Below are 12,517 nucleotides of genomic sequence, written 5' to 3'. Positions count from 1 at the left end.
GAGCATTACCAAGGTGATCTCTGTTTTCCACACTGCCATCCTGCCTATTCAGTCTGAAGTGGCTCTATGCACATAGATAGTGTGGGTCTAGCATTTCTACGACATGGTGAAACTTTTCGCATTTGTCGTGCCCCCTATGGGCAGAAGTGAAAGTGTTTTGGAGGTACCCCCACAACATGCAATTCCAATTTGGGATTGACTAGATGTTGCCTTCATGACATGTGGCCATTTTGGTAAGAAATAGGTCCCCCCAAACTTTGGAGCCAATTCCAGGCAAACAGGTCATTGCCACGGCAGTTGCAGTGGCTCATGACAGCAGTCGCTCGGGAATTGGTTCCCGGTTTGATCCCCGGCTCCACCTGGCTTAGTGTAGAACTGTCCTTGAGCAAGACACTGAACTATCCTGAGGTTGGTGCATTGCATGGTTGGGCTGTCAATGTGTGAATTTGTGAACATAACGCACATTGTAAAGCGCTTTGGAGAAAGACGCTGTATAAATGCACCATTTACCATTATACCACATGACTCACGAGATGGGGGGGGTTACGTTTCTGTAACAGCATTTGTGGTACTACCATTGGGTCTAAGTGAAATCGGTTTTGTCTCTGGGAGGAGTGTCTTCCTTGGAGTATTGGGAAGTTTGACACTGATCAGACAGACAGACAGGGGCAGACACACAGACAGGGACAAAAACATAATCTCTCTCTCTCTCTTATCTATCAATCATACAAAATAACTAGACCACCTGGCACTCTCTGCAGTCTGCGCCCTGGCAGCCATGGCATCATATCTCTCTAGCTCTCTGTCTCTCTCCTCCAGCACGACCAAGTTGAACCGGAAATCCTCCCTCAGCTGCTGGAAGCGCTTCCTGACACACGCACGCGCACACGCACACGCACACACACACACACACACACAGCATTATGACATTATTATTACACAATAAGGACTGCATCCATAGCCCACCAAGTTTGCTTCCCACACTGGAACAAACCTGGGCAGTTAAGATAGGAAATAGAACTCCATCACAATCAGAGCAATAATAAATACTATAAGAATACATTCATGATTCAGGCAAATGAGCACCTGAGAGAGTAGAGTTCTTCTTGAGCTTCTTTGAGGGAACCCTCCAGCTGCTGGGACCTGAGCGACTGCAGTTCCTTCCATTCTCTCTCCTTATTGGCCAGCTGAGTGACCAGATCTTCTGGGACACTGGCCACTGCGGACTGCATGACGGCACCAGGATATATCTATCTGGAGGGACAGTCACATATCATGCCTGATGACAGATATGTCATTAAAGGCAAAACATTCATGTTAGATAGCTATTTTAGCTGGATTATTTTATTTTAATTAATAGTAAGTTATGGCTGGAGTTTTGATGTAACTGTGATGAACACAAAACACATGTATTTTCATGTATTTATTGATCAACAATGAATGATAAGACAGGCAGAACGGGGGACACTTTGGCAGCTGTATCGTCAATAGCTGTGTGCTAACTGCTAACTAGAGCAAAAAGGCGTCTCTAAGTCTTTCAAACCATGCTATTATTATTAATATATACAAGTAGTTGCCAACACATTCAAGTACCAGATAAATAACCTCTTATCAGATGAACGTTGGTTAATAATGTTTTAAGTTTAACATTACGAACTTATTTCCCCCGCTCTTCCGTGTTGTTATGGTTGACGTGCATTGTAGGGTTGTATACGGTTACCATGGAAACTGTGCGTCTGGGAAAACTGTCCGTCACCGATTGTGTGATGAAAGAAACGTTCCGCTAACCAACAGGTATAAAGGTCCACATTCAGAATGATCAATCCGAAGGCGTTCTTGTCTGTTTATTTAACCAGTGGTGGAAAAAGTACTACACTTTTTTTTACTTAAGTAAAAGGATCAATACTGCAATGTAGAAATACTCTGTATTTACAAGTAAAAGTCTGGAATTCAAAATTTACTTGAGTAAGAAGAACAAGAACAAAAGTATTGGTAAAAATGTATTTAAATACCAAAAGTAGAAAGTACTCATTACGCAGAATGTCCCATTTCACAAGTTTTCAAATGTATACAAATCTTTTGAAAATAGCTGATCTACAAGCTCAGGCTGAAATGTATATAGGGCTGAAGTGGGTATTGTACGTTTTGTAATAATAATAGAAATCTACAAAGTAGGATAACTAGTAACTAAAGTTTTCAAATAATTGTCGTGGAGTAAAAGTATAATATTAGCTTCTGAGATGTAGTGGAGTAGAAGTAAAAGTACAGACAATTGTTAATACTCCAGTAAAGTAAAAGAAAACATACCTCAAAATTGTACTTAAATTCCGTACTTGAGTAAATGTACTAACTTTACACCACCTACCACCTGGTTACCAGGTGGTGTAAAGTTAGTACATTTACTCAAGTACGGAATTTAAGTACAATTTTGAGGTATTTTTACTTTTAGGTATTTTTACTTTTACAATACATGACGCAAGGTTGCATCATGTATTGTATATGAGGTACCAGGTCCTGGTACCTCATATACAATACATGATGCAACCTTGCGTTGGCTGGTTGGCACTGGCTGGCAGTTATAGCCGCGCGCATTGGGGGCGCCAACATCCATCAAGCTGAATTAATGCGCTTATTGCTTTGGTGGCTTTTTAGGAGAAAGTCAAATATAAGTTGAAATAACTAAAATAACACACACACACACGCGCGCGCACACACACACACACACACACACACACACACACACACACACACACACACACACACACACACACACACACACACACACACACACACACACTGTCAATTATGTTACTAAATACTCGCAATTTCCTCATCGCTCACTGAGTGATGGGGAAATTGAACAGACCTGAGAACAAACCAGGTCTGTTCTGTTGTTCTCTCACGTCACGTAGGCTGCTGTGCTGCCTCTTTCCTCACAGCAACACATGTATGACAGTATGAGTATGAGATCAGACACCAAATTGACCATTACAATTGTGTGTGTGTGAGAGAGAGAGAGAGAGAGAGCGAGAGAGAGAGAGAGAGAGAGAGAGAGAGAGAGAGAGAGAGAGAGAGAGAGAGAGAGAGAGAGAGAGACGCGTGTGTAGTGTGTGTGCCATTGGGTGTGTTCTATGGAGGCTGGCTCGGTGGCGCGTCATCCAGCCCCAGTAGGTGAGTCAGACCCTCCCCAACCAATAGATGTAATAGATGTAATAGATGTAACCAATAGAAGGACATGATCCCTATTCCCTAGAATGCACGAACACTGACTGACACTGAGGACCCGTCCACATGCGTTTCTTCCAAAGAGCATCTGAGATACACTGACCAATGACCATTCAATCAGGTAGGCGTATGTTGTACCCCGATCTTAACTATTTTATTTTTATTGCAGCACATTAAATGTCATTTAATTTAAACATATTTTAACGCCGTTGCCACAGTTTCCTTAATTAAATAAATCAATGTGCGCGCGGGTGCCTTATTTATATTATTGTCAACCAGTGTCGCTCGATCGTCGTAAAAAGCTTTATATAGTGTGTAATTGTGTAGTCGACTCGCATTTAGCCACATCTCACATCGCGTCGCGTTTATATAAAATGTTCCCGTTAACTTGTTTGACACCGGCGTACGAGGAAGTATAAATGATGTTTAACAGGTGGCATCACGACACACGAGTCACACGATAAGATAACAGTGGACAGAAGAAACCCTGTAGCTTGTCAGGGTTTGTTCAGACTCGATAAAATACATCTATGATAGTCTTGATCCAAGGCTAATAATAAACTATATCTACATGTTTTGCCTTTGGTTACCTACAAGGTCGGTTATGTATATTAATTCCAGGCTAAAACAGCCCTATGATCATAGCATGGGTTCATACGTCACTCTGACGACACTGGCTGCTGCTTTCCTTATTCAAGATCTGATTCACTTGCATGAGAATTATGACCACGGTGTGTTAACCATAGACAACAACGGTGGGCAACCAAATGCCACAGATCTGTGGTGTAAAGTAACTAAGTACACGTACTCAAGTACTGTACTTATAGGTACCATTTTGAGGTACTTCTACTTTACTGGAGTATTTCCAATTTTCAGTACTTTTACTTCTAATCTCAAAGACAGGCATTGTACTTTTTACTCCAGTACAATTATTTGAAAACTTTAGTTAAGTGGTTACTTTGTAGATTTTGATTATTATTACAAAACATAAATTACCCACTTAAACCATTTGAAAATAGCCGATCTACAAGCTGAAATGGGACATTCTGCATAATGAATGAGTACTTTTATTTTTGGTACTTTAAGTACATTTTGAATACCAGACTTTTACTTAACAGAGTATTTCTACATTGCAGATATTACTACTTTTACTTAAAGTAAAACAGGAGGTGAGTAGCCTACTTTTCCCACCACTGACTGCATAACGGCGGGCTTACCAAACCGATGCCATAGAGACTGTAAAGGCACGTTCCTCACGTAGTCCAGCAGAACTACGCGAGACTCCGCGCATCTTCCCGTGAGTCACCTGTGATGCTGTGGTCTTATTATGAGGATGCAGAGCAGGACTCATTCATTGTACTGAGCGGAGGAAAGTGTGCGCTACGTGCGCTGCCTGCTCTGCGGTGCGGGGTGGATGCCTACGTGCGTTTTGACTGCATCCTTTTTTTTCCTTGTTTCTTTTTCTGTCGCTCTGTCTTACACACGCTTCAGCACCTCTATGTTCAGCTCACATACAGGGCTGGGTAGCAGTAGCTAACGGACTACATGGAACCGCCCTGGATTATGTAACCAGATTATCAAAAATATGACTATCATGAGCCCAGATTACGTTTGTAAGAAAGTGTAATTAGATTATAATAGTCAGTTGACTACTACTACTACTAATATTATTATTAATAATAATAAGCTTCCTTATTCTTTTATTATTACATCTATGGCACGGTGGCACCATGTCAAGAGCTCAGCAGGACAGTACATTGTGTCCCTATTCACACCTCAGCTTCTGACCACCCGCCCCTCCCCATGCCCCCCTCAGTGGTTCTCAAACCTTTTCATGTCAAGGAAGGCCCCCCACCCTAAATTAAAATGTGTTTGGCTGCGGACCCCCATCTGAAAAGATTTTGTGGCGGGGATTTTTCAAGATTTATTTTTGAAAATAGCAGATCTACAAGTTCACTGCCGAGCTTGTAGATGATCAGCCACGTGTAGGGTGTGTCTGTGAAGCCTCTCTAGTCTCTAGTGCTATACCTGTACAATGGTGTAGGTGTAATGGATATACAGGAAGAATTTGCCCTTCAAGTTCCTGTTTTTGCCTGTTGCAATTTGTAGCAATTGCAAATGCCAAGGTTTAATATCCACATCGATGGAGAGTGAGACTTTTCTCCCTCTCCCAATTGAATTCAAAGGAGCTTTATTGGCAGAACACATACGTCTACGTTGCCAAAGCAAGTGTCAGAATGCAAATGGAGAGTGATTATATGATTGAGTCTCTGTGTGTGCACGTGTGTGTGTGTGTGTGTGTGTGTGTGTGTGTGTGTGTGTGTGTGTGTGTGTGTGTGTGTGTGTGTGTGTGTGTGTGTGTGTGTGTGTGTGTGTGCGTGTGTGTGTGTGTGTGTGTGTGTGTGTCCGTGTGTGTCCGTGTGCATGTCAGCCCGATGAGGGTTGTGGAATGTAAAGGGTCTTATTTTGGGAAGGCTGGTGATAGTAGGACTCCTGTCAGAATGCTGCACGGGGTTCACAGGTTAAGGCACGGTGACGGGAGGCTTCTAAGGCACATGGGACACTTGATAAGATCAAAGTGTACTCAGAGATGTGCGCACACATCCACCACCTCTCTACAGGTGTCCTGATGTAAGGATATAAGAATAAAGCCTACTGTACATGCCAGGGAAAGGTAGAGAGGGTAATGACAACGAGTGAAGAAAGAGGGTACGCACAAGACAGAGAGAGAGAGAGAGCGGAGAAAAATACAGCACATGAAATAACTCTTTGTCTTGAAGAGTGTGTGAATACAGTGTGTGTGTGTGTGTGTGTGTGTGTGTGTGTGTGTGTGTGTGTGTGTGTGTGTGTGTGTGTGTGTGTGTGTGTGTGTGTGTGTGTGCGTGCGTGCGTGCGTGCGTGCGTGCGTGCGTGCGTGCGTGTGTGCGTGCGTGCGTGCGTGCGTGTGTGTGCAGAGTTTAAATTAATTATGTTATAGTAGTCACACCTGGCAGGTGCTACCCAACAGGTCAACAGTCAAATATGATTTCATTAATCATTAATTATCTCATGTATGAGAGACTAGATATTAATAATATAGGTCAAATGCTTCACCAGGGACATTTATTTAGCTCCACCATATCACCTCTTCCTGCACCAGAAGGGCAGGAAGAGGTACAGCTGTGAAAGTTCAACATCTTGTTCAACCAGTTAGGTCAAGACAAGAGTAGGATCCCATTAAGGACAATGATATTATAGTCTCTTCAACTCTGTAATAGGATATACTGTACAGTATGTACTGTTGTATTTCATCAGGGCTTCAGCCTCCGTTTGTTTGTGCAATTCTCCACTGCCTAGTTCACTGGCATCAACGTCCAACGAGACTTGTTAGAGGAAATAAATGTGATTAGATTAGTTTATTATTATTATAACATTATTTTTGGCTTTTTCCACCTTTATCGAATGTTCAGTTACAGTAGACTGAGGAAATGGGGAGAGAGAGAGATGGGGAGTGACATGCAGCAAAGGTCGTCGGGATTAGTAGCCTAGGTACCCGGACCGCTACGCCAGCCGTCCGGGGCCTAGTTTACTCTTTTATAGTCACATTTCTCTGCAATTTGTCTTATGTCACAAGGCATTTAAGTAATACAATTGAACTGTATTGGGATAGCTTTTAAACCTAGGCCTGCTATGTTGTCTTTGAAGATGATATTAACTCATTGAAGCAAATTTTAGGTCAGAATCAGTTTTTAGTTCGAGAATCAGTTTCAGATCATATAGTGAACAAGAATGCACTCAGTGGAGTGAATCCTCACAGTTTGCTTATTTGAAAATGTGGCCTGATGGTGGTGAATTTTGCATAATTATACGACTAGGTTTCAGGGGATACAATGTTTGTTTCAAAACTTGAAGTTTGACCTGATGGTGGCACAAGACAGACAGGTCATAGGGTCACCAAAAGTCTTTTCTTCTAGGGAGTATGTGTGTGCAGACTGCAGAGCACATTTCCTAGCAATCTGGACATTACCTTTCGAGACTGATTGATTGGTAGATTTGATGTTGGTCACAGACACAGCCAGACAGACAGGGCTAGTAATGGGAGGCAATCGATATTTGACAGTTGATACGTGGGCTCAGGTCTAACAGCACACTTCACATGCTCATGCTTCCTGCAACAATTACGTGCGTTTCAACTTCCCCAAGTTGGTCAACACTACTATGTAATATCCTGGGGATGATCATAGTAGATTAGATTGCACAAGACAAATAACAATAATGTCTCTCTTTTGCTAAAATGCTACATGAAATATTGTCTGCACTGCGCTGTAGGATAAAGATTTATGATAGGTGCATATGTTGTGTAACTGACCATGACAGTCTGAAAGAGTTCTTTTCAGAAGCTATACACACATCCAACCAGCTGCAGGAACCATGCAACTGCGTTTCACACCCTGCTGACAAGTCATATCCTGTCTATATACTGTACATACACTTGTAAAACTGCACACATGAACATTTGCACACAAACAGGTGCTTATAATCAGGAATAGTTTACATTTCCCTGTACTGGAAACAGTACAGTCTCTCTCAAGGACAGACCGGTCATTTTACAATATAGATGTTGGTCAAAAATGTCCTCCTCTCCTGTGCACTTTCCTTTGGCATTATGTCAAAGAAGGGATGGGTGTGTAACATTAATTGAGTCATTTGTAAATTTATATTGAAGTCCACAGTAATTAAATTTATATAATGGGAATCAATGTGCTGGATATGTACAGCCAACATCCTGACATCAAGGTTAACCCTCTGTCTTCTGTATTTGTTCCCCCAGTATTGACAGTCACTTAAAGTACCTCGACAGAGCAGCCAGAGGGGATCATGGGAGGAGCGGTAGTCGATGACGGGCCCACTGGGGTGAAAGCGCCAGATGGAGGGTGGGGCTGGGCGGTGCTGGTGGGCTGTTTCGTCATCACAGGCTTCTCCTACGCCTTCCCCAAGGCAGTCAGTGTCTTCTTCAAGGAGCTGATAAGAGAGTTTGACGTGGGCTACAGTGACACCGCCTGGATCTCTTCCATACTGCTCGCCATGCTGTATGGTACAGGTATGCCTGAAACCTACCATGTGAAGCATCCACGGCACAGAAACATTTTAGAGTGATAACTTCAAGGGATTCTTTCAGAAAAGGGCATTTGCAATGATGTTCCATAATCATGTTCAACACCTCTACAACATGATTATGCAAACAACGTGTTCACATTTTGTCAACCAAATTTTAAAGCTGAATTGTGTAATATTTGTCACAATGCCTGAAAATAGTATGCGCTGTGTGAAGGTTTGAGGTCTATATGAAGGAGACATAATACTATTGAAAGCATTATGTGCACACACTGGCTGGCCATGTTGTTTTCCTCTCCTTTCTAAAGCATGTTGTCCAAATCCATCTAAACTCCCCTCGCCGAGCTCCTGACAGGGGATTGGGGAGAGCTAGATTGTTTTATATAAAACCTATCATAATTCCACTTGTTTATGGATTGGCAGCATGTGACAGACAATGCAGCTTTAAAGACTAAGAATGCAAAATGCAATTTCAAATTTGACCTCAAAGTAGTGGTAAATCACTTTGGAATGAAAGCATACATGTGAGGATATAAATACAGTATTCACAGCATATGGAATGAGCTATAATATAATGTTTTTGTCTGTGCTTAGGACCTTTGTGCAGTGTGCTGGTGAACAGATTTGGCTGCCGGCCAGTAATGATGGTTGGAGGGCTGTTTGCCTCACTAGGAATGATCCTGGCTTCCTTTGCCACCAGTATCATACATATCTACCTTTGCACTGGAGTTATAACAGGTATGGCCTAGTCTCAAATAATACACACAGATATGAATGCACAGACTCATAATCAAAAACGCAACATTTGCATGCAACTGTCTTTTCTGGAGTAGTATAAATGGTATCCTGTCTTTGCTCAGGTCTAGGTCTGGCTCTGAACTTCCAGCCCGCACTAATCATGCTGAACCGGTACTTCAGTGAAAAGCGTCCACTGGCCAATGGGCTGGCAGCAGCAGGAAGCCCTGTGTTCCTGTGCTGTCTCTCTCCGCTGGGCCAGTTTTTTCAGTACAAGTATGGCTGGAGGGGAGGTTTCCTCATTCTGGGGGGCATGCTGCTGAACTGCTGTGCCTGCGGAGCCCTCATGAGGCCCCTGCTGCCCCCCAAGAAGCCCACCAGCTCTGAGGAGACCCTTGATGAACGCTTGGAGGAGAAAAAGCCTGAAGCCAAGAAGAAGTTGCTGGATTTCAGCGTGTTTAAGGACCGAGGGTTCCTTATCTATACCATTGCCGCATCTGTTATGGTGCTGGGACTGTTTGTGCCTCCCGTGTTTGTGGTGAGCTACGCTAAAAATATGGGTAACGAGGACACAAAGTCGGCTCTGCTGCTCACCATCCTGGGTTTTGTCGATATCTTTGCTCGTCCTACGTCTGGTTTAATAGCAGGTTTAAAGTGGGTGCGGCCCAGATGTGTCTACCTGTTCGCCTTTGCGATGATCTTCAACGGCTGCACAGACCTCATAGGCTCACAGGTAAGATTGGAGCTGTCAGGATTATGTGTTTGCATCTCATTAAAAACACAGCAAGAAGGTGTGATAATATCACATAATATCACAATTATCATCAAAAAGGGTGGCAAAAACTTCAAGTTAATTATATAAACAGTATATGTTATCATTCAGTATGTCGCCTTTTTTATTTTGCCAATAAACATACCTTCTTGCTGTGCTTTGTTTTTGACAGAAACGGGTTAGCACTAGAACCTGTTATACGAACTCCACTTTAAGTAGATTATGGTCTATTTAAACACAGAATCACAGAGTCTATATCTATTGACTGGGGAAATAAATAAAAGCTTGAAAATGGGATGTGTGGGGCCGTGACTAGAGATGTCTCATCTCTCTCCTTACAGGCCACTGACTACTGGGGGCTGGTCATTTTCTGCATCTTCTTCGGCCTGTCCTACGGGATGGTGGGAGCTCTACAGTTTGAGGTCCTCATGACCATCATAGGAACAGAGAAGTTCTCCAGTGCCATTGGACTTGTGCTGCTTTGTGAAGCCATCGCGGTACTTGTGGGGCCTCCTGGAGCAGGTTAGAGCCTAAAATAATATACAGTATCTCTCCCTTTATTCATCATGTTTACTGTGGTATGAAATCACATTACTGCCACAAAGTAAAAGTAAAAAGTCCTGAATTGTGTTTTTATTTATTTTGTATTCAGGGGCGGAAATGGGCTTCCATACTTTGGAACCCTTTTGCCAAACATTTCTTCATTGGTCGAGTTTCATGTTTATCATGAAAGTTCTTCATAACATTTACAAGAATCGTCCTCTCTCAACCAGGTCGTCTGTTGGACGCCACCGGCCAGTACATGTACGTGTTCCTGCTGGCGGGATCTGAGGTCTGTCTGGCGGCTATCATCATCGCCATCGGCAACTTCCTGTGCATCAAGAAGAAACCGGCGGAAGAACCTGAGGCCAAGCTGGAGATGGCCGCGAGCGCCGGCGAGAAGGAGGAGCTCAACCATGGCGCGCGAGACGGGGAAGACAAGGATACCGGGGAGGAAGCGAAGAAGGAAGAGAACGGAAAGATTAACGCAGATGAAACGGGCCAAGGAGACGTGGTGAACATGGTGAAGGAATCAGCGGACGAGACTCTTGATGTAAGCAACGAGACTTCACTATGAAGTAGACAGGAGTTATCTCTGTTCACAGCAGAGAGTAGCGTGGAACTGGACGCCCTGTCAGAAGGACAATTTCCAGACTAGAGTACTGGAAATCTGTCTCAGTGGACAGCGGGAGGAAGGCAGACAGAGACCAAGAGAGCTGGGACATTACTCTGTTTTACATGGACTGAGATGTATTCTTGATCTGCACTGACTTAACACATTTCACACAAACACACACAGGGCAGATTAACAATCTTCAGTTCATTTTCTCATCAAAATGGTACACAAAAGTAAAGCAAATTAAGAGTTCTATATGTAGCATCAAAAATGAACTGTTGCTCTGTTTGATTTAGGCGACTGTCAACATTTTAATGTCGACAGTCATGATAAGTACAACATGAGTATTTGTATATTTCACTGTGTACCTCTCAGTATGTTCATTATTTTATTTGATCGTTCAACTGGTATTTAAAACAATAGTACATATTGTTTCAATTTGCTTCAAACACTGTTTAACTTTGTTAACTTTTTTATTTTTTATGTTAAGGACAACTGGAATGTGTTAATCTAAAACTGTGCACAGAATACCTGTCAAAAAACTGCAGGCATAGACCTGCTGTCGGGCAGCTGCACAAAGCTCATTATTTTGAGTGTTGTCGTTTCAAAAACATTTTGTCGCTTGTTTACTGATTGCTGTGAGCCATGTTGTGGCTGGACATACGTTACGTAATATCATTAAGAGAAAATAGTCAATATGATAATTGAGGAAACCTTCTGGATTGTATATTGTCAAAATGTGTGTTGAATTGTGCTCAAACACAAATATGACTGTTGAGTGTACTTCATGTTTCGTCTTTGTCCTGTGAAGGCCAGCTTAGCACCTTAAAGAGCCACTTTGCCGATTTATTATGTAAACCTTGCAAGGTGACATATTTGACCATAGCCTTTGGGGCAAGCTTAAGAGGCACAGCCCAATTGGAAAGTTTTATATCAGATTTTCACATCCGTACAATAGAATAATAGGATTCAGGTTAAAAATCAGTGAAATGGCCCTTTAACACTGTACTTGTTTCTCAGTCTCAGTGGTATTGGTATTGTACAGTATGTGAGGTTCATACTTTACAGATGGGATCGGCAGCTGCTGCTGTACTGTATTTATTGCGTGCTTGATCCTGGGTTTAGGAGACCTTGCTTCAAAGCACCAGACAAGAGTGTGCACTTGTTCAAAAATCAGTAAGAAATGTAATATACTGTATGTACTACACTGCCTAATAGGACAGATCTTTAATGTCAGGTTTTACAAATAAACATTTTCTGTGGAAGATGACATTTGCTCATTAATGACCACCCCTACACAAGCACACGTGTAAACAAATACTTATGTCACATATTATATGAAGAACCTCGATTTACATGTTAAATTGAATTTTTACATCCTCAATACCTGTTGTCACCCGACAGCATTTTTCAAAGCATTTGATCCTTTTTGCGTTATGTAGATACAGATACATCAGAGTTGACTGTTTACAGTATTCTACAATTCAAACTTTAAAACACATGATCCTTTGTATGTTGTGTTAATAGGAACAGAA

General features: G+C 42.4%; 2 protein-coding genes across 3 annotated transcripts in view; one reads left to right on the top strand and one right to left on the bottom strand.

Annotated features, from left to right (window-relative positions):
- Window positions 1-1,708, bottom strand: part of ccdc57 (coiled-coil domain containing 57) — a 30,320-nt gene extending 28,612 nt beyond the window's left edge. The window contains exons 1-3 of one of the 2 annotated variants that reach the window (XM_080454419.1): window positions 1,658-1,708; window positions 1,087-1,279; window positions 746-868 (exon numbers count right to left, since the gene is read on the bottom strand). In XM_080454419.1, coding sequence (XP_080310545.1) covers window positions 746-868; window positions 1,087-1,232 — 269 coding nt within the window. In that variant the 5' untranslated portion in view covers window positions 1,233-1,279; window positions 1,658-1,708. The remainder of the gene's footprint in view (window positions 1-745; window positions 869-1,086; window positions 1,280-1,657) is intronic. The other variant, XM_080454420.1, reaches the window with a different exon arrangement.
- Window positions 1,709-3,238: 1,530 nt separating this feature from the next.
- slc16a3b (solute carrier family 16 member 3b) lies at window positions 3,239-12,261 on the top strand. Its single transcript, XM_080455047.1, has 6 exons — window positions 3,239-3,346; window positions 8,036-8,305; window positions 8,914-9,057; window positions 9,180-9,787; window positions 10,168-10,348; window positions 10,600-12,261. The coding sequence occupies exons 2-6, from the start codon at window positions 8,083-8,085 to the stop codon at window positions 10,941-10,943; spliced, it is 1,500 nt and encodes a 499-aa protein (XP_080311173.1). The 5' UTR covers window positions 3,239-3,346; window positions 8,036-8,082; the 3' UTR covers window positions 10,944-12,261.
- Window positions 12,262-12,517: the final 256 nt, after the last annotated feature.

This window comes from Gymnoscopelus braueri, assembly GCF_963280865.1.
Source record: "Gymnoscopelus braueri genome assembly, chromosome: 17".
Taxonomy (NCBI): domain Eukaryota; kingdom Metazoa; phylum Chordata; class Actinopteri; order Myctophiformes; family Myctophidae; genus Gymnoscopelus; species Gymnoscopelus braueri.
The sequence above is the reverse complement of the archived record's forward strand: the minus strand, read 5'-3'. Positions and strand labels throughout refer to the sequence as shown.

Bases quoted from the DNA above. Each gene is read 5' to 3' on its own strand.
- slc16a3b (XM_080455047.1), top strand. From the start codon at position 8,083: ATGGGAGGAGCGGTAGTCGATGACGGGCCCACTGGGGTGAAAGCGCCA. The intron at 8,306-8,913 runs GTATGCCTGAAA...GTCTGTGCTTAG, and splicing joins CGCCATGCTGTATGGTACAG to GACCTTTGTGCAGTGTGCTG. The intron at 9,058-9,179 runs GTATGGCCTAGT...GTCTTTGCTCAG, and splicing joins TTGCACTGGAGTTATAACAG to GTCTAGGTCTGGCTCTGAAC.